The 27420-nt window shown below is 34.5% G+C and overlaps 1 protein-coding gene and 1 long non-coding RNA gene across 5 annotated transcripts in view; one reads left to right on the top strand and one right to left on the bottom strand.

Moving 5' to 3' along the window:
- Positions 1-17788, bottom strand: part of LOC122537772 — a 136681-nt gene extending 118893 nt beyond the window's left edge. The window contains exons 1-2 of one of the 2 annotated variants that reach the window (XR_006308686.1): positions 17666-17788; positions 14430-14590 (exon numbers count right to left, since the gene is read on the bottom strand). This is a non-coding gene — a long non-coding RNA (uncharacterized LOC122537772). Of the gene's footprint in view, positions 1-14429; positions 14591-17661 lie in introns of both variants that reach the window. The other variant, XR_006308685.1, reaches the window with a different exon arrangement.
- LOC122537760 lies at positions 8822-26512 on the top strand. Of its 3 annotated transcripts, XM_043671264.1 has the most exons (9): positions 8822-9804; positions 9897-9952; positions 20828-20993; positions 21737-21854; positions 21935-22079; positions 22158-22245; positions 22419-22776; positions 23048-26233; positions 26443-26512. In XM_043671264.1, exons 3-8 carry the CDS (start codon positions 20851-20853, stop codon positions 25679-25681), a joined length of 3486 nt encoding a protein of 1161 aa, XP_043527199.1. In that variant the 5' UTR covers positions 8822-9804; positions 9897-9952; positions 20828-20850; the 3' UTR covers positions 25682-26233; positions 26443-26512. The 3 variants fall into 3 exon arrangements, with proteins under 3 accessions (XP_043527199.1, XP_043527181.1, XP_043527190.1); XM_043671246.1 differs by lacking the exons at positions 8822-9804; positions 9897-9952 and adding an exon at positions 18090-19022; XM_043671255.1 differs by lacking the exons at positions 8822-9804; positions 9897-9952 and adding an exon at positions 18754-19022 and having other exon boundaries at positions 23048-25899.
- Positions 26513-27420: the final 908 nt, after the last annotated feature.

Genomic DNA, 27420 nt, shown 5'->3' on the forward strand with positions numbered 1-27420 from the left:
CGCGTTATTAAAAGCGTGTTTCCTGCAGGAAGGAAGGTTTGCAGTTTGTGTGATTTGCCGTTTGTGAACGGCCCTTGTGAAATTACCAAAGTCTCGCGTTTAAAGGGGGTGGTTGGGGGAGGAGGGGTGAATAGGAAGTAAACGTTACCATCGTATTCCGTTATAAACGACGCACCTAAATGAAATTACCCGTTAGAAATTAGATGCCTGTTCAAAAGGCCTCTTCCTGCGGCTGTGTCCGACCGAAATTTCCACGTTGAAATTAGTATAGCACGGGCCGTGTGTATATACCCGGCATTTAGCAAATATATATGCATAGCGTTTTCGGTGGCACTTGGTAAGAAGCGTAGTAACTCTGCAGCTATTTCGGCTACCGAGTACACAATCGTGTGAATTACAAAACGACCAACTGTGAATGTGTGACGTACAAACACAGTCGAACACAATTTGACATCACAGTTGTATATATTTAGACAATTGATCGATGAAATGTTAGGAAATATCAGTACAGTGATTAATTATATATAAGCGTGTGTAGTAGAAAAGATGTTTTGATGAAATTCTCGACGCTTTTTTCCTATCCGTTGAATTGAAAATTTTCATTAGAGACGAATTGGTAAGTAAAGAAATGGTGAAATTTTAATAAAAACACAGTGGAGTACAGAAGCTTTTGTTTGACCATTTGAATCTAAAAATGCACTGTTTCTATAAAACTTCTGACAAAAATTATAAATGGGTTTTTAATTACGTTGTTGTCAGTTGTAGTACAAAGTTACACACTGAGCGGAGAAAGTATTCGTACAGTGAGAAATTTACTCATATTTTTCTATTCTTGTAATTCCTTGAGAAAGAATCATGTTAAAGGATCACTTTTTAAAGGGTCACCGTGAGAGAGAGACTTCAATCTTCAAGGTGGATTTAATTAAAATTGTTTAATTAAAAATTCTTTTTAGTACCTACAAAGAAGTTTGAATTTGCAAAATTTTCAAGAGGAGCAATATCTTTACCTTATCCTTCAAGGTGATGTAAAAAAACTTTAGAGAAAATGAACTGAAAGTAGAGACTTCACATTTTCAAATGAGACCAAATTGTCATACGAAGAAAGTTGTAATGGCTTAAACAATCTCAACAATCTGTCGCGGATCTGCTCCTCATTGGTCAGAAGATGAAATAAAATCTCCGCTAATTTTTCCATAAATTTATCTTCTTTAACCCTGCGTTACAATTTCCTTGCGTAATCTGAAAATCGCTTTTCGACAAGTCTGACGAGCCACCGTGTAATAAATAGTACGATCGATGTGTTTTCCACATCCGTGAGTACGAATACGGGACCCGCGGCGGATGAAATATTTTTCGCACGGACCCATTGCAAATCACGGCCAATACGAGCGGCATATTTTGAAATTCAAATATTCTTGCCGATGAGTTCCGCGTCTGTCTGGAATGCAGTCCGTTATATACCAATTACGCGAACGTCAGCGATCAGAACGCCATATTTTTGACAACGAGTTTTCCCCGGCTTTCAATTAAACCGATAACCCCGTGATATCGATCAGTCTCGAACAAAACTGTTCAGAGTTCGACTCGCAGTTAAGATTTTTTTTTTTTATACGATCGAGAGACAAGTTCACGGATTTGGACGAGATTGAAAAGTTTCTTTCAAAGACGCAGAATCTTCCTTTAATTTTATTAAACAGGACAAACGTTGGAAAATATTCGATAGTTGCGATATATCGGGTAGAAGAGATGCAGATATAAATATAAAAATTCTGCTCGACGAAAATAATAATAGAAATCTACTTAATTAACAAACTCCGAGCTCAGACTCACAGCTGAACATACATTTTTGTTCATCTCGTGAACAGCTAATGTCAAGATTTAACACTAAAGCTACCAAGGAGCAAAGCATAGAATTTTCATTCAGAGATATTAAAATGAAAAAAATAGAAATATAATAGAATACATACAAAAATACACTATTTTGCATCTGTAATGTATGTATAAATAAAAAATTAAATATAATAAATATAATAAATTAAATAAAAATTAAATCAATTAAACAAAATATTATATAATTAAATAAAATATTAAATATAATAAATATAATAAATATAATAAGTTAAATATAACAAATATAATAAATTAAATATAATAAATATAATAAATATAATAAATTAAATATAATAAATATAATAAATTAAATATAATAAATATAATAAATTAAATATAATAAATATAATAAATTAAATAAAATGTTTAAAAAAAATAAATTAAATAAAAAATTATGAATTAGTCATTTTGATCACTTCCACATTGTCTCGATGAAAAAGAACTCACGAAAGAGATCATCAAAAAATCCAGGCAAGAAATTCATTAAAAATCTTTCAACGCTTCGTCCAGCCACGAGAAATTCATCGATGTCACGGTGTATTATGTAGAAAAAGAGAGACAGAGAGAGAGAGAGAGAGAGAGAGAGAGAGAGAGAGAAAAGAAGATGGGTTTCGAAACTTTTCCAGTTAGACCGCTTTAACTCTCGGCCGGCCTGCCTAATTTCAAGAGACGCGTGCAGACGATGTTCTTTCCAAAATTGGGAGGTCCGCTCCGGAGAGGCTTCTGAATAGAGTTTCTCGGCCGTCCTTTTTCTTCTGGGAACGTTTCAGCTTGGATACAAGAGAAATGGAGAAACTTTCGCGTTAGCAGAAAACTGCCCCTGTCGTGGTTTCGACGTTGTCGATCATAAAACGGAGAGAGAGAGAGAGAGAGAGAGAGAGAGAGAGAGAGGAGCGAATTCCTTCCTACCTCGTCCCGTGAAATGATTCCCTTTCGGATTATTAGTGGATGAAGGAAAATTGCTAGAAGTTAAGAAGAAAATCTATACGGATATAAAAGCGCCGAGTCGTGACGCTATTTCTTGCTTTGCCCGATTCAATAACCAAGGATAAATTGCAGAGGCAAATGCTTTTATGCTGGCTTGCTTTGATCCTGCCTTCCTGTCTTTTCATTTCTGTCCAACCTAAAACCGTTGGAATCTCAAACACAGCTTGAAATTAATAATTAATAATGTTCGAGCATTGTTTCGAGTCCGTTGCTAGCCATTATAGAAAGAAAAGATAAATAACTTTGAATTTGCAAATTCTACAACATTATCACAGACTTACGATATATTATATCGTCTGTGAGTCGTAGAATTTCTAGATCAGTTGTCTTATTTTGCTGAAAGGTATTTTTACATTGTTATAATTTAAAATATATAATTATATACTTATTATAATATTTCGAGGGAGATCTATTTAGGAAAGTTTGAAACGCACGAGTGAAGGTCTTCTCTGTGTGTCGCTTCGAGGAATTCCGAGTTTCAAAGAAAAATAGGCCAAGCGTGACTAAAGTGCTTTGAAAAAAAAAAAAAAAAAAAAGGAGCCTGCTCGTTGGCGATCGGCTACAGGATAAAATGGGTACAAAACAGGCACTAATACACCTGAGAATTCGAGAACAAACTACACAGACTTCGAGCCTTTTTTCGACAGTTAAGCGTTGAACATTCCCATGCTCGATACTCTTTTTTTTTACAAAGTAAAAATGCGAACAGAAAGATACGCTTGGGATAGATTCTATACTATTTGCAGGAGAGGGACATTGCGCTAGAAATTTCACGATGAACGAGAAACGTTACACTGAAAGTTATTGCGCAACGGTCGTGAATATGCACGTAAAGGCTGAGGGCAGGCGATCGTATATTCTTTCGTGAATGGCAATCTTATAGAAATAAGTATACTGGAAATGGATTCCGCGGTAATACGCAGAAAAGGACGATGAAAATAATGGGGATGGTACGAGTCAAACCAAACACAGGAGGAAGTAATAATAATTTTAATAGAAAAACGAGGATACAGGTGCTCGGAATACGAAGAGAGAGAGATAAGAAAAACAAAGTTAGACTGGGAAGAGAAGGGAAACGTAAATCTGATTGTGGGGAATATTATTAGGATCGCTAGAGCGACGGACTGACTGAAACTGATCGAGTGAAAATAGCTGTAATTTTCTTTTAAATAAATTACATTTTCAATATGAAGATACTCGTATTTTAATATTATTATCGTAGTATTTTAAGCGTAGTATTTTAAGCCAGATTAATAGATTGAAATATATTTCGCATACTTGTTGTAATACCATTATTTATTCCACTTTTTCTTTTCGTGTATTTATTTATCTATTTCTCTGTTTATAATGTACGTATAATAATATGCACTTCTGAATTAAAGTATATCTTCGTGATGTACATATAATGTTCAAAACGCTTCCAAACACGAACAGCTGCCAAAGTAAATTATAACGGGTACAATAAGATAACACGTGTGTGGCAAACGTTTGCAATATTAGGCTTTTGAATATGTATGTGCTGGTTCGGGCAGAACTTTAGAACACTTAGCTTACGATATCTCTCGAAACGTAATGAAATTTCTGCCAAATTTTATTAAATCAATCATCATTAGGAGCATTAAAATTCTATTTTAAATGGGTATAGTGCCGAGTGTGCCGATTTAAATTTATAATTGAAGAATATAATTAAAGAATTAATGAAATCGGATGTAATCTAAAATACAGGTTAAGAAACGATCGCGTATCGAGAATGTGAAACGAAATAATCGTAAGATTGAAACAGAAAGTAGTTTAATTAATTCAACAGTGAAGTTTCGTACAAACGAAGTCAAATTTAAATATACATTACATGTTGTATGTTAGTTTCTCCTGGCAAGGAGGGTGCGATACTTTTGCTTGGATGTCCCGTGTAAATACCACCCGCTTATTTAGTCTAAGACCACTAAATGGCCGTGGATCTAAACTTTCGATTTTCACAAGCACGTTTCGTTCGCCTTGTCACGTGTCAGCTCCAGGAGCGGAAAAAAAAAACCAAAAAAAAGAGAAAACTTTCTCAGCTTTCTCAGACCAAAAAAAAAAAAAAAATCGAAAAAAAGAAGAAAAGAGGTCCCCTTGCTGACATAGTGATTCCAATAATACTCGGAGATGGTGGAAAATACCCGCAGGATTCACACCAAATGAACACACTTACAACAGTTAGGTGACCGATGGTCGAACCGACTGACTATTTCGAAATAGTTTTCCTTCATCACGACTGCACACACACTGACAATGAGTGTTTGTTCCGTTTCAGGACACACCCTTTTGTCCTTAATATTTCGTGCTAATATTTCTTTCGTTTCACAAAATTTCATTTCTCTCTACAAACAAAGCTCTTCCATTTCTATTTCTTAGTTCTCCGATCGTCGCGTTGCTCCGGCGAGAGCAGAAATGTCGCCCGGGAATGGGGGTAAGAAATTTTCGAAGATGTTCCCTACAAAACAAAGAACAGAGTTTATAGAATCTGTACAGAATAAGCATCCGGTACGAAGGAAGCGGTTGCTCTTGCAGTTTGGTTGTTTACAGCACGGAAGAATTGTACGTGCATCCCTGGGCTCTGGCCAAATGTCTTTATTACCTCGCTGTTCTTCTACGTCACATTCGGTGCGCAAGTAAAATAAAGTTTTCTTTATATTAATCGCAACGAATATCACAGCCCAACAACAGGGGACGTGTTGAATACGTTGAAGAAAAAAAGAAAATTAAAAGAACAAGAAGGACGAAATTATAAAGAGAAAATCGAATGGGGGGGAGGGAGAAGATTGTCAAAGTTTCTTTTCCTCCAACGTAAATTTGCGAGGTTGGTAATATCCGGGGTTGGTTTTAGAACGTACGTCAGCGAACAAATTTACGGGGCACATATTTTTATTGGTAAAGGCGCGGCCTTAGGAATAACTGGTAGATATATACCTGAAGTACGTACTTCAGATGGTTTACGAACTGTTCGTTGTGCTTAAATTCTGCCACGAAGGCCGGCAAAAGGGGATTGTAAAAAAGGAACAATATTTCCCTGTTATTTCTCTCCTTCATTTTCAGGGCAGCTAAATAATAAAATGCAGTTCTTCTAAAGGCAAGAGTATTTTTATTCAATAATGTTTCTAACATTCTCGTTGCTGTTGAAAATGCAATTTTCTGCTTTATTTCTCTGCGATATTCTAATACTTATTCCACGAGTTTAACGTTTCAAAAAGCACTCTTTGCTTAACGCGTAACATATAAATGGCTAAGCCATCGTTAAAATATGTTTTTCTATTTAGAAAATTCCTATTTACATAAGATGGAAATCGCATATAAGAAAGTAAACCACTTGGAGGTGCGTTTCAAACATTTTATTACACGAAGAGATTGCAAAGCAAGTTCTCCAAGTGTCTCGATATTTTACCAAATTGTACAAATGGCGCACATTATACTTTGGCACGAATTTCGCGGCGACCTTCACCAATAAGAAGTAAAATTCCATTATATCTCCTCCGACAAGCGTAACAAGCAATTTAATGCAAGCTGACAAGTATGGCAAAATTTCCAGTCCTAACGAGATCTTCTCTTATCTTCGATCAGAAATGATCAACCCCTTTCTCCGTGTTTTATATATTTTAAAATTCAGATTTCAGTTTAGATTTAACTAGTGAAAACTTAAAGCTGAGCCCGGTGAAAAGTCAATTTTTAAATGCGTTGAAAAGAAGAGAACAGAAGTAAATTAATTTTTTTATTTGTTAGAAAAAATTATAATTAACTTGATTTATTTGCATTTCTTTCGGACGATACAAGTAATAATTATGATTGTTTACGGCAGACCTTGTAAATAATTTATTCGAAACTCTTTTAGAACTGCCTTTCTCCGATCTTGAACAGCTGCTGGTTAAAAGATAAGTAATCTCAATCTACCATGACAAAATTCTAAAAGTTTCCAGTCATATTTCTTCTCGAAGATATACAATGTATATATATATTATGTATATATAGATATGTAGTGAACCACGTATCGTGCAGTCTCCGACACTTTCCAAGAAAATAATTCGTAACCTGTTCGATGATTTATCGACATAGATACGTATTTCATCCTGTTCGCTATCTCTTTGCAGCTTTTAGGATAATATTTGTATTATTCCCGCATGAAATGTTTTGGAAATAAGAGTCACCTTCGCTTAGAAATTTTACACATTACCAACCGAGAGAAACATAAAAATCTCTACAAATCGAAAAATTATATTTCACCGACAAATTTCTTTTTACAACAAAATTTCTCGTTACATCCTTATTCCCATATCTTTTAAATAAATTTCATCTTTCAACCGACAGATTTCCCCTTGAACAGAAATTGAAGGAATTTTACTTACTTCTGGAATTTTTAATTTAATTCAATCAGAGAGAATGCAAAATACAAGACAAATGATCCAACGATGCCCCTTGAAAGTTAAACGAACTTCCTTATGTAACTTTTTGGAACGCTCGGGACAATAACTGTATTTCATCTGCATAAGAGAGTCCTCCCGGAAAAATATGTATATTTCCAGCGAATCATGACTTGATCCTGCTGCCAAAAATATCCGGTGAGACTTCCTTCCTGTTTGAAGATTATGCTGAATGCATTTAATAGAAACTAATCACCTTTCTACCTCCTATCGTAATTTGCTCGCGTAAGCATTTTCTGTTGCAATCAGTGTGTCGTCGAAGAAAAGATAGTTGAAAAAAAATCTGTTATAGCAGAACAATCAAAGTCCAAATAGAAATATCAAATTCTACGGCTGGGCACAGTGTTCACGAATTTTCAGCTTGCAAACAAACAGCTACTATTTAAAGCAGACTGCGAAATCGTGTTTCAAGGATCGGTTACGTCACTGGCGTACAATTGTTTCCTATCCAAAATAGAAATTTCACCATGTAAATGCACTATGAGTATGAAAATAGATTATACATGTACGTATAGATACACAAATATAAGTAGCGTTAGTACTTTCAACTCGTGCATTTTGATCGTTCTGATATCAACTTCTTACAGTCAAGTGAATTATTTTTAAAGAAATATTGCGGAACAATAGTTGTTAAATTGCAAAATTGTAATGTTTCGATAACTTTCATGTTTTCGAATGACACTGGGAAAAATGGAGGGAAATTTTCATATGCATCTACACGAGTGTACGTCATGATTATGATTTGTTAATGTGTTGGCCATCATGTTCTTTACAGTATAGGATTTCCATACTTCTGTTCATATTTTCATCATTTCTGTGCACATGACAGGTATCAGAGGAGCAGTCATTTGTATAGAAAAACGTTATTATACACGAGTGCCCATTTAACCACTGATGCATTTCCATTGTTCACACTACGGACCAAGATATTTTTAAAACAGAAATCGTCAGTAACGTTCAACATTTACCGTAAAATTAAGAACATGAAAATAAGCCTGCATTATTGTCAAATAATATTCATTACGATCGATATTAATTAAACATTATTACAGACAATTATTAGTAAGAAATTTAATTAGCGTCGTGCCAATTAAATTAAAATTAACGAAATCATACCCTCGAACCACCATATTGCAAATGTAATTTAAGTAGAACCTTTCGTCGTTGTTACAATTTAAAGCGGAAAAGAATTTTAAGTGATATTTGTCGAAAAATGTTGCTTTACGTTGCTGCAATATTTTAATACGGTGTTCAGGCCATTTTCGCTGCAACTCCATCTTTTATCTTGCCAAATGTCGCGCGTGCACGAATCCTACGACTATTTAACGAAACAAAGTGATCTGAATAGAACGAGCGTAAACAGAAAAATATCGATAGACAGAAAAACGCTCCGAGCAAACAGATAAGCTGGCCACAATCGGGGAGGCATTCCATTTTTCTTACGCATCGTGGCCGAGCTTCCGATCGCCACTATCCAATCAGCGTGAGAAACACTGCTGCAGCATATACGTACATATACGAAGGCGTATCATTATACGTGTTGCGTTTGTTTGGAAGCGACCGCGATTTAACAGTGACAGTGACGAATATTGGCCTCTCCCCGGGAAGAGAAATGGCCAAACGTTATCCGTATGTTTGAAACGGTTCCGTACATCGAACCGTTATTTGTCGGCAAATATATCTTTTGAGTGGTCGAACGACTTCAATCGCGGTGCAAAAGGCGAGGCGAGCTCTCTTACGTTGGTCCTTGGTATTAGTAGCCCTGGGCGGCTCATACGCGAGTTCAGTGTGAATCAATTACCAAAGTAGCATGTTCGCGAGACGAGATACGAGTAACGTTAAACATGGTGCACGTATAAATCTGTCGATCGGTGTCTATAATACGGACTTGGCATTCTTTCGTACGTTTTCGCCTCTTCTACGAACTATTTTTATTCTACGTCGCGGTTCCACACACACGCGAGCTTAAGCCTTTCCTTTCCGGATCACGCGGTACATTACAAAGTTGCAGCTCCAACGGGACCTAACCTCTTCAAGAGATGTTACCGTCAGGCACGAGGGTAATATCGATTGGAACTCGTTGATTCCGATCACGTCTGCGAAACAAAACGAACGAGTTTTGTGGGAACGTCTGTTGGTTTTCTTCTGTATCAAACAGCGGGCCGTGATTGTCCGACAACTGTTACATCTCCTTTAAGCGGCCAAACGTCCTTCAAATGAGTCGAACGCTTTAAGAATCTTTTCTCGTGCGTCTGAACCGACAGCATCGATTATCTGCAAACGTATCAGTGAACCTTACGGGGAAAAAAAGCCGTCGAAACCAGAAGAATGTCGCTGAAAATAGTCATTGCCGAGAAAGTGATTTTACGGGAGAGAAATTGTAAAACGAAGACGAACGAATCGAACGGAATAACTTGACATGCCGGCGTTGTAGCATGAAATAGCAGTTGGTGGATATTTAGAAGAGAAAGCCATTGTAAGCCGAAGCAAATATCGACTGCGATCGATTTCTGTGCCACCTTGTGTACAACGTGTCAATGTGTGAAATACATGTGTGTTTGAGGTTAGATCACCCGTTGATGGACCACTTGCGGTAGATCTGCGTGGCGCGTACTTCAAAAATGGTGAGTGCACGAACGTTGCTTTTAGCCAGAATTTTCATTAATTACATTGACAAAGCGTATAAAATTATTCTGATTAGTATACTTTACATTACCATCGATACGGTATCGATATTAATATCATTATAAAATATTAATACTTTATATTCACATCGGACTCGTTTATGTTAAATACGTTTTAAATATCGTCCCGAATGTTATGCAATTAGATGGCTCGTACAAAAATTAATTATTGAAAAATAATGTAACGTTGGAATTTATTGTTCCGTGTAAGTACAAAGGAACAATATAAAATTGATACGTTCGCAAATTTAATGTGTAATCAATGAACAGTAAAGGGTAATGAAGCGGGAGAAGCATCAAGGGGTTGGCACATTTTGTCGTTTTATAATAAAAGCTGTATGAAATTGAAGAATCCGTATATGTATACATTTACATACGTAGCTCGTGAGACTCAAATATCTATAGTCCTTTATGCCGCTTGGCATTTGAATACAGGTTGGCTTAAAAAGTACAAAGAAACAAGTGATACGATCAGAAACATTATACATAGTGGGAACATGAACTGGCCCATATGAAATCCCGTCGGTTTAGGATTACACCAAATTTGTGAAATTTATTGAATGACGTGACTCTCTTAAAATAGTGAATAAAATAGGCGAATGAACATGTCACTGAGACAAAGTATGTTGTAAAATTCTGTAAATTATTGTAAAAATTTATATTTAAATGCTTTTCGATGCGTGACATTTCGTGAACACATAGTATGTATGTTTGACGAGAATTTGATATTAATAATTGAATTATAAGCCACAGCAATCACGTGCTGATACGAAATTGAATAGGTTACACATAATTAATTAATTTATATAAGTAATTAATTTATGTACCGCCGTACACAGTAATAGCCAGCAAATAGCCAGCCGTGATATTATACTGGTTTATTGCGAAATATTGAAACAAAATACGTAGTTCTATCTAATATTCTAGATATAGTTTCCTGTTGAAAAGTTTATTGAAAATTTATTGAGAACTTGTTATTCTACTAAATTAAAAGTCAAACAATACGAAACGATAATTTTATTTCATTTAATACATTTACATGCATTTCTACTTGCACACTCTTATCAGTTAGGAAATTAAAAAAATAACAAGTGTGTTTAACATTTCAAGAACATTTACTTCTCGCAACGAAAATAAAAAAAAAAGATGCATATCGTAAAAACGTATATTCATATCTCTAGATAACGCGAATTCTACAATTCTACATGCTCCTTATTAAAATAACTTTCTGACTATAAACCTCGTAACAAGCTTCTGATAAATCTGACCATGAGAGGTATTACTTGCCTGCGATATTCGTTTTAATCGGATTTCGTCTGGTGAAGTTAATGCCTTCAGTCTTAAGACGAAACCATGCTTTCGCGAAGTATAACTAGCTTGAATGAGCATCGTCTATCAGTTCCTTTGATCTATCACGTGTTACAACGATGTGACAGCGTACATTAAACCAGATTGATAGGCGTTGAAGTATACCTCGCTCGCAAGGATCCTTTTTAATCAATTCGCGAACACGAGGAGTGAAGAACTTTTCGCGAAGGATTTACAAGGCTTCTGGTGATTCTGACCATGAGAAGTATTACTTCATTCGCGCACGATACTTGTTTTAATCTGATTCTATCTGACAGTTTTAATGTCTAAGGCGAAAGCATGGTCTCGCGAAATGCGTCTACTATGGTGCATCGATTCACGATCAACCGCATATCACAGCAATGTGATTAAAACACTTAATAGGCTTAACTTCACTTCAGTCAGATCTAATCGATTTGCAAACGTAAAAAAAGAAAATAAGTTACGTTACTCATAAAAAAAGGAAGAATGATAAATCAAGAACAAGAGTGTTACTATATTAAATGCTCTAAGCCAATTTTCTTATGGATTATGAGATGAACGACGGTGCTTCAATTTTTTTTATAACGAAATAAGAAATTTAAAAATATAGCAATACGAGATATATGATTATTGCACAATTCTTTTTATTGTAAAATTAGGGATTAGCTTGTGCTAGATTTAACAAACCATTATTTCAAATATTATTCGTGGGATATAAGGAAAATTGGTTAAAGATATTTTCTTTCTCTCTAGGCCAGCGTCGCACAAATATTTGAACAGCATAAAGCACAATTAGAAGATTCCTCCTAATCTTTGTGGAGCACTTTTTAAAAATTAACTAACATTATAAACTAATATTACAGACACAAACGTTCTGAAATGAAAAACGTAGCACTAAAAAAGAGAATAATTTTCTAGATCCAATTGTCAAAATAAATATTCGAATCTAATGTCAATTCTTTTCGAGAAATAAGCGATGATATTTTTGCGGCAGGTGTTTCGTAATTTATTGTATTAATAAACCTTTCACTAATCTGTCGAAATAATTTCGTAGTACATTTAATAATGCTGTTTCCATCCGAGTTTGTTAATTTGTATTTACTCGTAAATTTCTAACATAAATTTCCCTTTAAATTAGAAATTCATTTAAATAAAAACAGTGTTTAAAATACAGAGGAACATTGCTTAATTAATTGAATAAATTAAATTGAATAAATGCCAAGACCAGAATATTCGTCGGATACTCATTCATTTGTTTTTAAAACAATTCTATTCCATAAATTGGATCGTTTCTTGAGACCGCGAAATTAAAGGTCCTACATGGAGAAATGTGAACTGCAAATTCACGATATTCGTGATATCCTTTCATTAAGCTCGGCATACTTCATAGTTGGGAAAGCAATCTAACTTGATATGAATTGATGCCACTATAATTGTACAGCATACAGAGACGTGAGTGTAACAATGAAGGATCGATATACTCACGTGTGTTAGGATTGCACGAGTTCAGTGACTTCACTTTCAATTATATCGTGTGTCGTTGCTTTCTATTCAGTTATCTTGGGAAGAAATTGCAAGGTAAATACGAAATAGAAAAATAGGTGTGTTCAAATATATTCAAAGTTTCTAATTCTCGTAATTAATTGCTGGAATTCTGACTGTTGTTCGTTATTCTTAAAATCGCCAGAATTGCTTGCCAAGTACTGGCGAAACTTACATCCTTAAAGTTATCGACCCTTTTTTAACTCTACAAATCTAAAACGACTGAACCGTGATACCAACTTGAAAACAACTTCAAAATGGTCATCGATCGGATGATCATCCCCCCCCCCCCTTCCCTCGCTAAGTAGTTTATTTTTAATTAAACTTTGTTGCAACATCAAAAGTGGGAAAAGAAATACATTTGCACATAGATGTAAAACAAATTGAAATATACAGAGTATATTCCAGAATAAGTAGCGAGAAGTCACATCGTGGTACATCTAAGTAATGAAAACATACAAGTTTATATAAACATACACATTTGACATTGTTTTCAAATTATGGTGAATTTGATTTTTAACTAAAACTTTACGTGTTTACTTTCGTAAGAAATGTTCAAGATAATGTTGCATTTAATGCAAGCCTCCACAGACGTATGTATCACCAATGTGAGAACTGTTTTGTTCTCTTCACATGCCCAGATACTGTCCGATTTTGCTGGGAACTTTGTTCAATCCAATGAATTTCAAATAAATTAAGTAAAAATCTCCACAGATACTGAGAAACAATATTGTTACACGGAGGATATTGAGTTCTGTTTGTAAACTGTTGGGAAGAATTGAACGACACGGCATACATACATCCAACGAAAGAAATACATACATATTACGATACAAAATCCACTATAGTTCGAAAATAAGATCAAATGATATAGGAACTTGTTTAGATATACTGAAGCTGTCCATAAAATTTTCCCCTTATTCTAATCACTTTCTACACTTGTATATTTAATTGTAAGTATTAGAAACTATTTAGAGAAATTTTTATACAGTTAAAATGATATAAATTAATATATACTTCAAACTTATTTGAATTTTATTTAAACTGTTGTAATTATATAAATTGACCATGTCGTATTCGTATATGATAGTTAAAACAACAAAAGGGAAAAATAAGTATCGAATCACGATCAATGCGATACTTACACCAATATATCTGCAAACTCTTTTGATGATTGAATTACTGCAGCAAGTGTACGTACACGAAACATATTGTGGATTATAAAATTTAATGGATCATGTGGCCCCATGATCAAATAATTATTGACAATTAATTGTGTACTCTTGAACTTCGTTTATATTTACAAGCACATAGAACATCGAAACATGCAGACTTCTAATCGAACATTTCACTTGCGACACATGACATACGTATATATATATATGTACATACAAACGACAGACACCGAGATTCGTTCGTTCCTTAATCAACGAATACAAATCCAACAATTGAGATTCATTCTTCGACGAACACAAAATGTGTAACTGCTAATACAACGATTAAACTCTAAAACGACAACATATATACCATATAAGTAAGGACTCACCATACAGATGTCGTCCAGCAATGAATTCTCTTGTATGCACGATTTTTTATTTATTTTTTTTTTTATTTTAATGAACGTTCATCGTCTATGTCTTTAGTCCCGTGGCAACACGTACGATCCGCACAGAAATTCGACCTTTGATTTCCTTTGTGGCAATATTTCTGTCACAGACAATAAGCAACCCGGTTCACTGCCGCGGTTATTCGTATCGACGTTGAAAATGAGCAACGAGAAACCGAACGAATTTGCCGCGGTGCATTTTCCACTCCCAAACTATCGTCTAATCTTTTAGGCTGTACATTTTCATGTTGAGTCATACGAAAAGACATACGAAACGACTCGATAATCTAGAAAATTAAAAAATTGTTCGTTGTCCTGCCTCTCGTGAATGAAGAGAAACGGTGTTGTGTCTCGTTACATTAGCGCGAAGCTCCAACTTGCTCGAACATGGACGCCACTTAAAGTAATTAAGAAATGTTCACGGAATGACAAGATCGATATTCCACGAGTTTTGATATGTCAGCAAAGTAAGTATAAAATGTACAGTGCTTCTGTCCTATCGTGTTCAGTTGAAATTATTTCATATTTTTTAAAAAATCGAGTCATTGTCAAAAGTAAATTTTCATCGTGTCAATATTGCGTGTTGTAGTTAATAAACAGTCTTAAGTATCTAATACAAATATTTGCATAATGTAACGTGTTCCCATGGGTTCCCTTTTAGTAAATTTAATTATTACGCTTTCGTTTGAGCATCAAAAAATGTGTATGCTTCAAACATGCTTCATAAATCAATAGAAAAGCTTTCATTTTCGTTTTTAAATAACACCCAGTTTTCTTGCAATCTTCAATTTCTGAGGATTCATTTCAGATATACTCTTTTTTATATCTCTTATAAAAAAATAGCGGAATGAATTTGAAAAACAACAAAAGAATATTCTGTATCTTCATTTGTTCAGGAAATGCTTCGTGTTACGTTTATTCGAGAATACGCTGTTTATAAAGCGCAGTGCATCGTGCTATAAAATTGCAACTGCGTAAAATTTCTTTGCACGAATGGTATTTCACGAGTTTAATTTCATTCCGGTTAACAGTTACGCAAATATAATAGGTTTATTTGATCAAAAACTTTCGTCCATCGTGTATCGCGGATGATTGAACGAGTTGTAATGCGCCACTCTTCGCTTTTCGCAATTTTCTGCAAATTTTTACACCAGGAGGCAATGTAAATTGTTACCTTATCCATAAATATTTTTAATTTATATCCGTCTGATATAAAGAAATTTAATCGTAAAATTGAAATTATTATAAATAAATTTGAACGAAAGCAATAAAATTTACACAAATTAATTTGCAATAAAATGTTGCTTCGTATTGTAACGATCGATTTAATCGACTGGATGATCCAGGGAGATAATGTTAATTAATTAAAGAATATTTAATCAGAATATACATTTTTGTTTGTTCGATAGAACACACCCTAAGCGTGTCTCGCTCTAGTTGAACCCATTCCGAACGTAAAATATCGTATGCTTGCGCGATAACTATAGCGTGTATATTCCCGATTGATAGCATCAGGTAAATTACTAAACGTGCATGCCTCGCATAACGACAAGCGTTTTCTGCAGAATCAACAGGTCAGACCTGAATCAAATCCTTATTCACCATTGTGCCAGGCGAACGTTTTTGCATCTGTACGTGCTTGAAGGCGAAATATGAACGGAAAGAAAAAAAAAAAAAAAAAAAAAAAAAGAAAAGGAAAAAATAACCGTTCTTTCCAATGCTATTAGGGAGAGAGCTTTTAAGTCGAATGTAGTAATTCAGCGAATGCATTTCAATTGACATCTTTTGTTGGTGCATGTCGGCGTACGCTCGTTGCTCGACCACCATATCAGAGGGTTTTGTTAACGAAAATTTCGCGTAGATCAGTGCGACGTCAAATAAACTCGAGCGTCGTGCAATTAAAGAAAAGATATAATCACTTCTTTACCGTGATTCGAGAGAACCCTTGTGAAGCATCGTGTCGAAACGCATCGCTATCTTCATTCACCCGTGTCATGCACCCTCTCTGATCTATACAAACCACTCTGTCGTACATACCACCTCCCAGTAGCCTCACCCCTGTCTCTCCATTCCCTACCCTCTTTCGCCATAGCTCACCCGCGCACTGAACCACAGCACATTTTCTCTCTCTCTCTCTCTCTCTCTCTCTCTCTCCCATTCTCTCTCTTTCTTTCCATATGTACCTCTTCTCTCGTATTCCCCTCTTTACCCTCGCACTCACAATGTATTACCCCTCTATCTCCATTTCTCGCTTCAACTACCTTTATTCCCTGCATACTTCATCCAGGGATGGAGAAAAATAAAAAGGGAAGTAAAAGAAAAAAAAAAAAAGAACGAAAGAAAAGGAAAGGAGAAAACCAGAGAAAACGACAAGTTCGAACGAAAAGCATCGAATGGTTTTCTTACGGTTTATCGAAAGAGTCCACAGAGTTAACAGATTGAGCTGCGTGTGGCAAAAAAAACTAATCGAATACGTAATGCAGTACTTATGTACTTCGTTTTACGTGTTATATAATTTTCCTTGTGTTCCTGGTTCATCGCTGATCGTGTCAGCGGCCGCGGTCATCCCCTTTCCTTTTCGTGGCCATACGTCAAGCAACGAGAGATCGCCGGCGGAGAGAAACAGAGAGAGAGAAAGAGAGAGAGAGAGAGAGAGAGAGAGAGAGAGACATAGAGAGAGAGAGAGAAAGAGAGAAGATGCGTTTATGCGACGCAGTCGCGGGACACGTGAACCACCGATGGAAAGGACAGCAGCGACAGCGAGAGACGATGATGGTGTCGAGAGCGAACGAACATGTACGAGTATCGAGATAGAGAAAGACAGATGTGCTCAGGGCGGAGAAGGTTCAGAGAGAGAAAGAAAGAGACCGATAAAAGGAGGAGAAGTGAGGGGGAAGAGGAAGGTGTATATACTGCACACGTCTCAGTCTCTGTCTCTCTCTCTCTCTCTGTCTTCCTTTTCGTCGCGCACCAAACCGATCGGCAATGTGTAGCCGCGTGCGCCACCACGATGGCCGATCGAAAAAAAAGACAATTAAGATGTCAATGACAAAAATGACGACGACGACGACGACGACGACAGCGACGACGACAACGACAACAATAACGACAACGACAACAACAACAACAACGATGACGACAAGGACGAGAAAGAAAACGTGGCCTCTCGAACCTACGTCGACGACGCTTAACGTCGGGGCTGCTCTGGGCGTCGCGGCGCTCACACATCGGCTCACTGAGCTCGAGGTAGGCGACACCGTCGGAACCGAGGATCGCGGTTACGGCCGACAAGGACCGAAAGAGCAAGCCGAGCTTTCCAGACGTTGTTGCGCACGCGCTTTTCCACAGTACGTCACTGTTCAATCAATTTTTAGCCATTGAAATTTCCGTTGGATTTCGGATCGATTACTTTTCCTTTGCCAAGCCAGTTTCGTTTCCCTTTTCCTTCTGAAAGATTCTCAACGTTCAGCACGAAACGTAAAGGCAAGGAATTAATCGAAATGTGCATTTGTGAGATATTAACTCGAAGAAAGATTTTGATACCTTTCGATTTGATCTTGATTCTTTCTTAATCTCTCAATAGGAGTATGCACTGTTTCCCATAATTGGTCTACTACATGTGTTTCCTTGAACATTCCTTTAAATTACGTTTTTCGAAAATATGTTACTGGCAGGAAAACGAGTCGCAGTTACCTAGTATAAGTTATTAAAATATTGAAGTGAAAGAGGTGGTAGTCACAAGGGGTGCGATGTCAGGTAACTTCCATGTCCACCGCCTCTTTTCACATTTCCTTAGTGATCATAGTTGATCTCCTCTCCACTTCATTAAGCGTTATTTCGCCACTGCAATTAAATTCTTAATGACGAGGAACATTCTTAAAAACCATTTAGTCGAAGGCATAAAAAAAATAATCGTGTACGTGCATATTTACAAGCGGCCGTGTGTTGCAATCACTTAATTGCTCGATTCTGATTGGGCTCTTTCGCGGGGGAGGGATGGCGGTGTTCTTGGTTCATGATTTGTGCGCTACATGTTGGTCGCCCTCCATTGGCTGGGTTACCTGAAAGGCCGACGAATCAGATATTCATATCTAAACCCTCGGTCGCTTTTAACCCTCGAACGAACGCCAACTATCGAAGTTCGGCCGTTTAGAATCGTTGGTAACAAAAGTAATTATAGACATCATCGGGATCTGTCAGTGAAAAACAACCAAGGGGGTGAATGTGCGGGACCATTCCGGTGTTGGGTGAGCATTTTTTTCAGCGTCAAATAATAGATGCGAGCTTGGTAACAGTAGGGTTGCAAGAGACGCGCTCTCGTGGTGAATGCACCAAATACCAGTGTCAACATGGCCGTTACCGAATTTCCGGGAGCGCAGTATGTGGAGAGACGCGAACGCGTTAGTTCAGTTCCTCTTTTCGTCCCGATAAGGAGTAACGTTGATACGCGTAAATATTAATATACTTGTTACAACAACATGAATTATCTTCTCCAAGATCGGCTAAATAGTGCACAAAGCGATCTGGAGAAAGGTACGTGGTCACCGTGTTCATTAAACAGTGTTTTTCAAACAGTTGTTTACGAATATTTTAGTGGCAGGAACACGCTAGTCTCCGCACGCAGCCTCCTCGACGCGCATTCGATCGATTTGTCGCTACATTTATTGGCATTGCCATTCAATAAATGCAAAACCGAAATCGCTGGAAATGCAAATGAGACTTCCGAATGAACGTGTCGTGTCTTTTGGCCAGAGTTCTGAAAGTTTTCTGTGAGAAATTAATTTTATTCCCGAATGAACAACGGAAATCTGTATTGCAACGTCGGGATTAATCGTTCGTTTATTCTTTTTCATTGCACTCGCGTTTTAAAACTCGCTCGTTAAATGTACTTTTAATTGAATTTGTTTTCTGACCTACGTGAAGAACATTGCTCAGTAAAACTATATAATTGTCACAGACACGTATACGAGTTACTTTTGAATAATTACGGCTGTTACGCACTAGTGCGAAAGAATATTGACGAAAACTTAATAAATTTACTAAATCTTAAATGTCGCTGGTACTTGATTAACACTAGACATACCGAAATTTCGGTCAATTACACGTCGGTTAATAATCGGTGAAATTCTCGGTTTTGAAATAAAAAGGAATCATATTTTTCTACAAATTGAATAAAACTATGTAATTGTCGGTTTAATGTGAGAAACGATACACGAGATAACTTTTAGATAGTAGTAATAAAAAAAAAAATTATTTTCATTTTCATTTTTAACAAGAAAGAACGATAATATAACAACTTCTTTCACCTAGAGATAGATGATAGACGTTTTATTCTTCTTTATCGCGGATAATAATTTTTCCGTCGATGAATTTTCCACCGACATACTTTCAGAAATTTTCATTTGTGACTTCGATTATGTTAAACTGAGTTGTGTTTAGAATTATTTAGAAATCCAGAGCAGATAACTATATAAAAGGAGGTGAATTTGTTTTCTGATCAAATGACGATAGACAGGAGGCTATGTGCATTTCTAATCGCGAAAAATAAAACTTAAGTTGAAAAATTTATTAAACGGTTGATCTAAGAATTGTTTAATGAAGTTCAAATGGACGAAAATCAAAATTTTGAAATTAATCGTTTGATTGGGCTGGTATATTCAATGTTAAATAGCGAGGAGACTGTTTAAACTTCATTGATTTCTTGCATTATCATTATTATCATTATTGAAGAACGTTAAACAATAAATAGAAAAAAATTATTCTTAATTCGTTGTACATTCGTCCATAAGTTCTATTTATAAATGTAGCTGAGAGTGTTTATTGAGCTCGTGATATAATAAGTGTATTGATACGAAGAGAATATAAATTTCTCAAGCAAAATGCAAAAATTTGATCGGACGCGAAGTGAAACATAACTGTGACATATGTTTCAATTAAAACGTTACATAAGACGTGTTGTGCGTCTACATTTTGCTTTTGAAATTTTTTATTCGTGTCAAATCATTCTAACAATTAAAGTCACGAAGTGAACGGGATTAAGTTTTGTTTTTTCGTACAAAAAAAAAAAAATCTACTTCGAAAACTGAGATTTTCTTTCGTTCGAACAAAGTAGTAAAATTGTTAAATATATGAACAAAATATTTAGTACAGTTCTCTCGAAGTATAATATAATAACTTTAAGTCATAACGGCATGCTCTTCAATGCATTTGTTAAAATTATCTACTCGCTGCTGCAAGTTGAAGTTTCATTATTACTGTAATTTCTCGTGTAAAATTATTATTATAAAATATTCGCGAATAAAAAACTTTTCAATAAATATTTATTTGTTAATATACAGATACCAAAAGGGAAAAAAGCGGAATGTTAAAATTGAACAATGATGAATCAAAACGATCAATTACCGAATTGTTTCCTTGGATTCTAGAATTTAGGAAAATGTGTAGATCTATACATACGTGGAAAAATATGTCATCTTTAACAGAGCTTATGCAATTTTATGTGAGGTAATGATTATATTGTTATAAGCTTGTATCATTGTTAGCTTCAGTTTACCAGTAACATCTTTTCTGGGAACTGGTTTAAAAATCAGTAAATTATATAAATTCATATATCATTAGAAACTGAAAAAAAACCAATATGTTTCCTTTATTGACATCAAATAACGAAATTATTACGAGTGTGCGTGATGGAAAAATTATTAGAACGCATTGTAATGAAATAGCAAAAGAAAAATAAATGAAACCAATAATTGTACAGTTCTGAATTTTTCTGAAGATATAATTTTCATAAATATTAAATTATAACTGGTGCTGGAAAATAATCATATTGCTTGAACAATTATTGTGAGATACATTGAAAATTGTGTTGAATAAAATTTATGTAGTAATAGTGATAGTAATAATATCATTAAAATAGTTTGAAGTTATAAATTATTAATTAACACAACTTTGAAAGCAAAGTTTATAGTGCTTTGAAAATTTTATGTAATTTTGTAATCTTATCAAGTTTTTTTATACATTTAGGACATGATTAAATCTTTATTATAATTAACATCAATGAAATGTATAAAATATACTTAAATCCAAATTTATCATATTAAAAAAATACACAGCTAATTCAAATAATAAAAAATTATACTAGTTTTAAGTCTTAGTTGTGATAGAAATGAATGGCATGTTGTAAATTTATAAGTTTTATACCATGTTAAGAAAAATTAAAAAAGCTTCAGAAAATAATTTGCTTACAGAAATGTAAGTGTCAGTGTAAATGAATGTTACACAAAGCCTTCAAGAGCTTCAAAATTAAAGGATTCTATTAGTGAGACTTTATTGTTATTCTTATATATTTATCGTGAACTTTCAGAGGTAAGCTTCTTTGCAATTTTGAAATATTTGCATGCTGTTTTTTTTATGTTACTGCAAATTAAACAAATTTCACCTTTTAGGATCATGATAGGTTCAGTTATTTAAATTATATGTCAGATTTATTAGCATTTTACATAGATATGGAATTAAAAGCATCTAGGAAAAGTAAAGAAGATCATGATAAAATATGTGGAAGAATTACTTCCTGTCTGTATGTTTATTTAGGTATGAAGATAATTGATACAAGTCGTATTAAGCATTGTGATATTATTCTAAAAAGGAATTTATATATGCCTCTTTCAGAACATTCCGTGGAACATTTATTAGATACTTTGATCAAGATACAATTTATGTGTCGCAGTTATCATCATATTTTAGATCCAATTATAACGTAAGTATAAGAATTGTTCTTAGAGCCAATATTTTCTTCAGTTACTTAGCAGATTGTCTATTAGTAAACAATATTTTGAGAGAAAATTCACATTAAAATTTAATGTCATACAATACATTGAATAATATATATTTATATTTCACTAATTTATTGGTTACAATTATTCTTTTTAGGAAAATAATAAGAGATATTCCTATACATCCAGAATCAAGTATTATGTATATTCGTTACTTTTTTATTTATCGTTTGTGGAGAAAAATAAATGAAAACGTGGCTGTAAAAAATCAAATAACAGCTGCTGCAATGGTATCTCTGGGTCCATTGCCATCTACATTCTCATCAAGTATATTAGAGGATGTGTTGCCAAAAGTGCCAAAGAATCAACCAAATTCTACAAAAACTCTATTGCAGCATAAATTTAATATAAAAAAGCACTGTGAAATGTTTGCACAATACTGCAGGAAAAGCGGTGAAAGTGTATACCAGGATGGAACTTCCATTGATTCTTCCAGTAGAATTAATTCTAATACGGTATTTATTTACTTTTTAATATAATTTTTTTTTTATACATATATTTTATATGTGTTATACTTGAGTCGTAATCAATGTTGATTTTCACTTTCAAACTGCAAAAAAAAAAAATATGATTTATAACGGTTTTTAAATGAAACTAATTATTACATAAAGTTATCTTTATGTAAACGATAAAAGTAATAAAATTTTGATTGAACACATACATAAAGATAACACAATTTTTGTTATGATGAAATTAATAATAATTTATGTTCATACACATGCTCAGCCGGAAGATAAGGTTAAGAAAGATATAGAGTATGTAGATAATAATGTGAATTCAATTATATCGGATAAAAATAAACAGAATGAATCTATTTCTTTGTTAAATAATTTTAAAATTCTAAATTTGGAAGGACAAACTAGTTTTAAATGTTTAGATACTTTTTCGAATAAAATTTCTACGAAGCATATTGATTCTAAAATAATTAAATCAAACAAAAATCGTTTGGGAAGGAAATGTAAGAAATCCAATCAAATTGTAATTATTGATTTAACTAGTGATACAGTGCTCGAGAAGTGTATAAAGAAAGGGAAATCTAGTAAAAAGTTGCCCTGGTTAGAAAAGGCGAAAAAAAATATCGATTCAAAGATAGTAAAATCATCGCAAAAGAAGAAAAGACAGAGAAACATGGAAAACAATTCGCGGAATGTTCGACATCGACCGGAAGATTCCTCTCAATCGGTACGCGAAACCGCGACCACGGAAGATCTCAGTGAAAATCATGAATCTGATACATGCCGTACAGTCGTCCTTAATAATGATGAGAATAAAATGGACACTAACGAGGAATTAACAACTTGTACAGAGAATATAAGAAAATCGATTGTTACGCAAGTCAATACTAAAGAAGTAAATGAGAAAACATCTACGGTAATCGATGAAACACTTTCGAGCAGTGTTGTTAATAATAATTGTTTAAGTAACGCGGATATTTTGAATATGCAGAGTGGCGAAGAGGTGAATAATAGTTTTAATAAACAAACTGTGATCAAGCACTCGATAGAAACGGACGTGTTCTCAAAGCCTGCAGAGGACGAAAAAGTTGAAAGTTTAAAAAATGTCTGTGATTTAGAAACAGAACGTCCAGGTGTAAATAATTCCACGATATGTACGCAGTACGATTCTGAGGATAATGCTGTTAGTTCTAATCGTTCTAATTTTAATGTAATAAACGATAAAGAAACCAAAAAGGTATTATCGCCGGACGACAAATGCGATGATAATGTTGTTCAAAATTCTGAATTACAAGACAATATCGATGGTCTATCGTTGTTGGCTAGCGTTTCACAGCATATACCACATTTAAAGCCTGAAACCGACGTGAAGTCCGAACAGATAAAAGTGAAAGATTACGCATCTTTGAGATACACGTGTTACAGTCAAATCAGCGATGACGAGGCGAATACAAACGATTCATCAAACACCGTCTCTCAGTTACTTGAAAATCCATCCACGGAAATTATTAATAGAATCGTTGGCATTTATCCCGAGGACACCATAGATAAACTCGCACTTCGCGTAGAAATAACGTCTAATGAAGCAGAAAATGGCAATGACACTGAGTTGTGCAATGTTATTTCTCATCCGGAAACAGGCATAAATTACGACATGGACACACTGACGCATAATTTGACCCCCATAGAGAACAATATGCAAACCATAAAAGAGAATACAAACGTAATATTGAACGGAGAAACTATAGTTCTGCTACAAAAGTCTCCCAACAGCAATCTCTACATTATAAACAAAGCAGTTGAGAATTCGGAAGATCACAACAGCGATGAAGATATCAACTTAAAGGAGAAGAACTGGATACCTCCAACCGAAGAGTGTGGACAATTCGAAGCTGTAGCTTCTTTAGATCTCGTTTCCAGACAGAATATCAAGCAAGAGTTCAATGATATTGCATCGAACTGCGCGATCCCGGGATTCAACGCGGTTGAACATCCTTTACATATTCCTGTCAGTCATCCGACCACCTTACCACCGATCTATGGAGCTTGTGCCGGAAATGCAGAACTGTGTGTACCATACCACAAGCATTGCACGTCAGTGACGTGCAATCTCCAAATTAACGCCACAACCTCCTTGCATTCCTACGCGAAATTGAACACCCCGTGTAAAAGATCACATTGTTCTTGTCTAAATTGTTCCTATGATATTGCTACGCATTGCAGACAATGTTCATACCCGGCTACAGATACTCACGTCTCCTGTATTGAAAATAGCCCATATTTTTTGCCGACGCATTCATCAGTACAAAGTCCTGCCGTCCACGAGCATGAGAAAGCAAAAAATATTTTGAAAAATAAATCATTGGAGCAATTGGAACTGCAGTGCGACTCGGAGAAAGATTTATTCAAAAAAGATACAGATAATAAATTACCTTTGAAAAAGAGACTGAAAGCGCGTGCCATGGCATACGGCGAGGTAAGTTATCCAGCTGTACCTATGATATCCATAGCTGCTTTAGAAGTGTTGGACGGTACACGAAAAAAATCCGATCAAATCGTTAAATCTGAGGAGTCACATGACGACTATCATTACAATTCCCATTTGATCCCGGGGAAAAATCGAATACACGTGTATCAAGAGTCTTGCCTTCAGAGGACAGTGAAAACATCCGCGCAAGAAAAAGAGATGGATCTCTCGAACGTGACGTCGATGAAACAATTCGGGATAGAGACGATGGAACAGGAAGGAACGTATAAGAGGGTAAAAAAATCACAGTCACATCTACGCCAAACAAGAAGCTCAAAAAGAAACGTTCCTAAAGTAAATTATTCTTACACCGATGTTGATCCGGAATGGAATCCGTCCCGTGTGTCAAAACGCAAACGTAAAAAGACTAGTCGATGATCGATACCACCTCATTGTGAAAATTCATTATTATAAGAAACTTTTGTGGAATTTAAGTAATTAAATGTACATGGATCCTATAAGACTGTGGCCGTAAACCTGTAAATATTGTACAAACGAGAAGATGAATCATCGTGAAAAGATATTTGCATACCATCAAAGTGTATAGTACAACACCCGAAAATCAACATTAGTGTAACTTTTCGAAGAGTTTCAAAGTAAGATCATGATATTTAGATCGTACCTGTATTTCGTTGGACACAAGTAATTTTATACTAAAACAGGAAATTCTTTAGTTTCCGTAATTTCTTCTGCGTAAAACTGTGTAATATTAGTAGTCCACTTTATTAGAGTTCAATGAATAATTGATTTTGATATAGTTTTAATAATTTGAGTTAAATTGGTTGATCATATATATTTATATATATGATTTATAATCATTTCAAGCAAAATTTCATCATTCGTATCATATTTGAAATGTTTTATATAAATCGAATAAAACACTACATTTACAAAGTAATTGTATGCAAAGATTACGATCTTATATAGAAGGTGAGATAATTTATGTTAAAATAATTTATGTTAAAAAATAATTTGTATAGTATAACAGTTTAATATTTTTATGTGTTTTAAAATGAAATACTCTATATGTGTGCATGTATGTATGTATGTATGTATGTACCTACACAACAAAGTATAAATGATCTTTATGCATAAAATTATTATTGATATTGTGAAACATTACATTTTATATTTTTCAGTTTGATGGAACAAAATTAGTTAAATGCCAAAAAATGAGACAATTAGGTAGATGACAACGTTGTAGTTTAAGAAAATTTGGGTAGGTAATATTAACAATAAAATATAATATAATATGACCCGTATATAAATATTTTCAAAATGTATATAGAATTTGACGCTGAGTGGAATAATTGTTAAATGTACAGTAGTGCAATTTCAAGTTTAATGAAGCTTTTTATTACCCACTTTGGCAATGTGATACAAGGTTGCCTGAACTTACGCCTGATATTGCTTGCTTAAAAAAATTTGGGTAGGTAAGAACAAAATAACACAATACAAGACGTATATAAATATTTTTAATATGTATTTAGCTTGTGTTATTACATATACAAAAATTAAGTAAGAAAATATTTTATCATAAAAGTGTTAAGTATTTTGTACTCTCTATTTCAGATTAATTATTTCTTCATGTTGAAAAACCTCAAGGAATTATTTAATTCCGAACTGTGATGTCAATATATTTGCCAAATGACATAGTAATAACAGCCATGCAAGAGGAGAACAGGAAATATCAACTTTCTTCAATTTTTTAAAACCCGTCCTCTTAACATATATCAACAGTATTTGTTACAAATATACTCGTAGAGATCACAATGCAAGTAGAATAGCTAGTCAAAGTTTTTAATTATGAATTAAAACTTTTTTAATTTACATAAAATAGAAATTACGAAATAGTAATATGTATTCAAATATTTCAGGTTAAAATTGAAAGCGTCGCGTGAAATTAAAAAGATGTACTTAGACTTTGTATATGTACCAAAACGATAGAGCTTTGTCACCCGAATTTATAGCGCCTTTACATAATTTATATTTTAAAAATTTAACATATATTTTTAAAAATTATTCAATTATTTTTTCCAAGTGTCTGAATAAAGCATATCTCATTGTACAAATTTTACATAAAAAAAGTAATGTAACTTTTGAAAGTTAAACATTAA

Source organism: Frieseomelitta varia, unplaced genomic scaffold (assembly GCF_011392965.1).
Source record: "Frieseomelitta varia isolate USP_RPSP 00005682 unplaced genomic scaffold, Fvar_1.2 scaffold_163, whole genome shotgun sequence".
Taxonomy (NCBI): domain Eukaryota; kingdom Metazoa; phylum Arthropoda; class Insecta; order Hymenoptera; family Apidae; genus Frieseomelitta; species Frieseomelitta varia.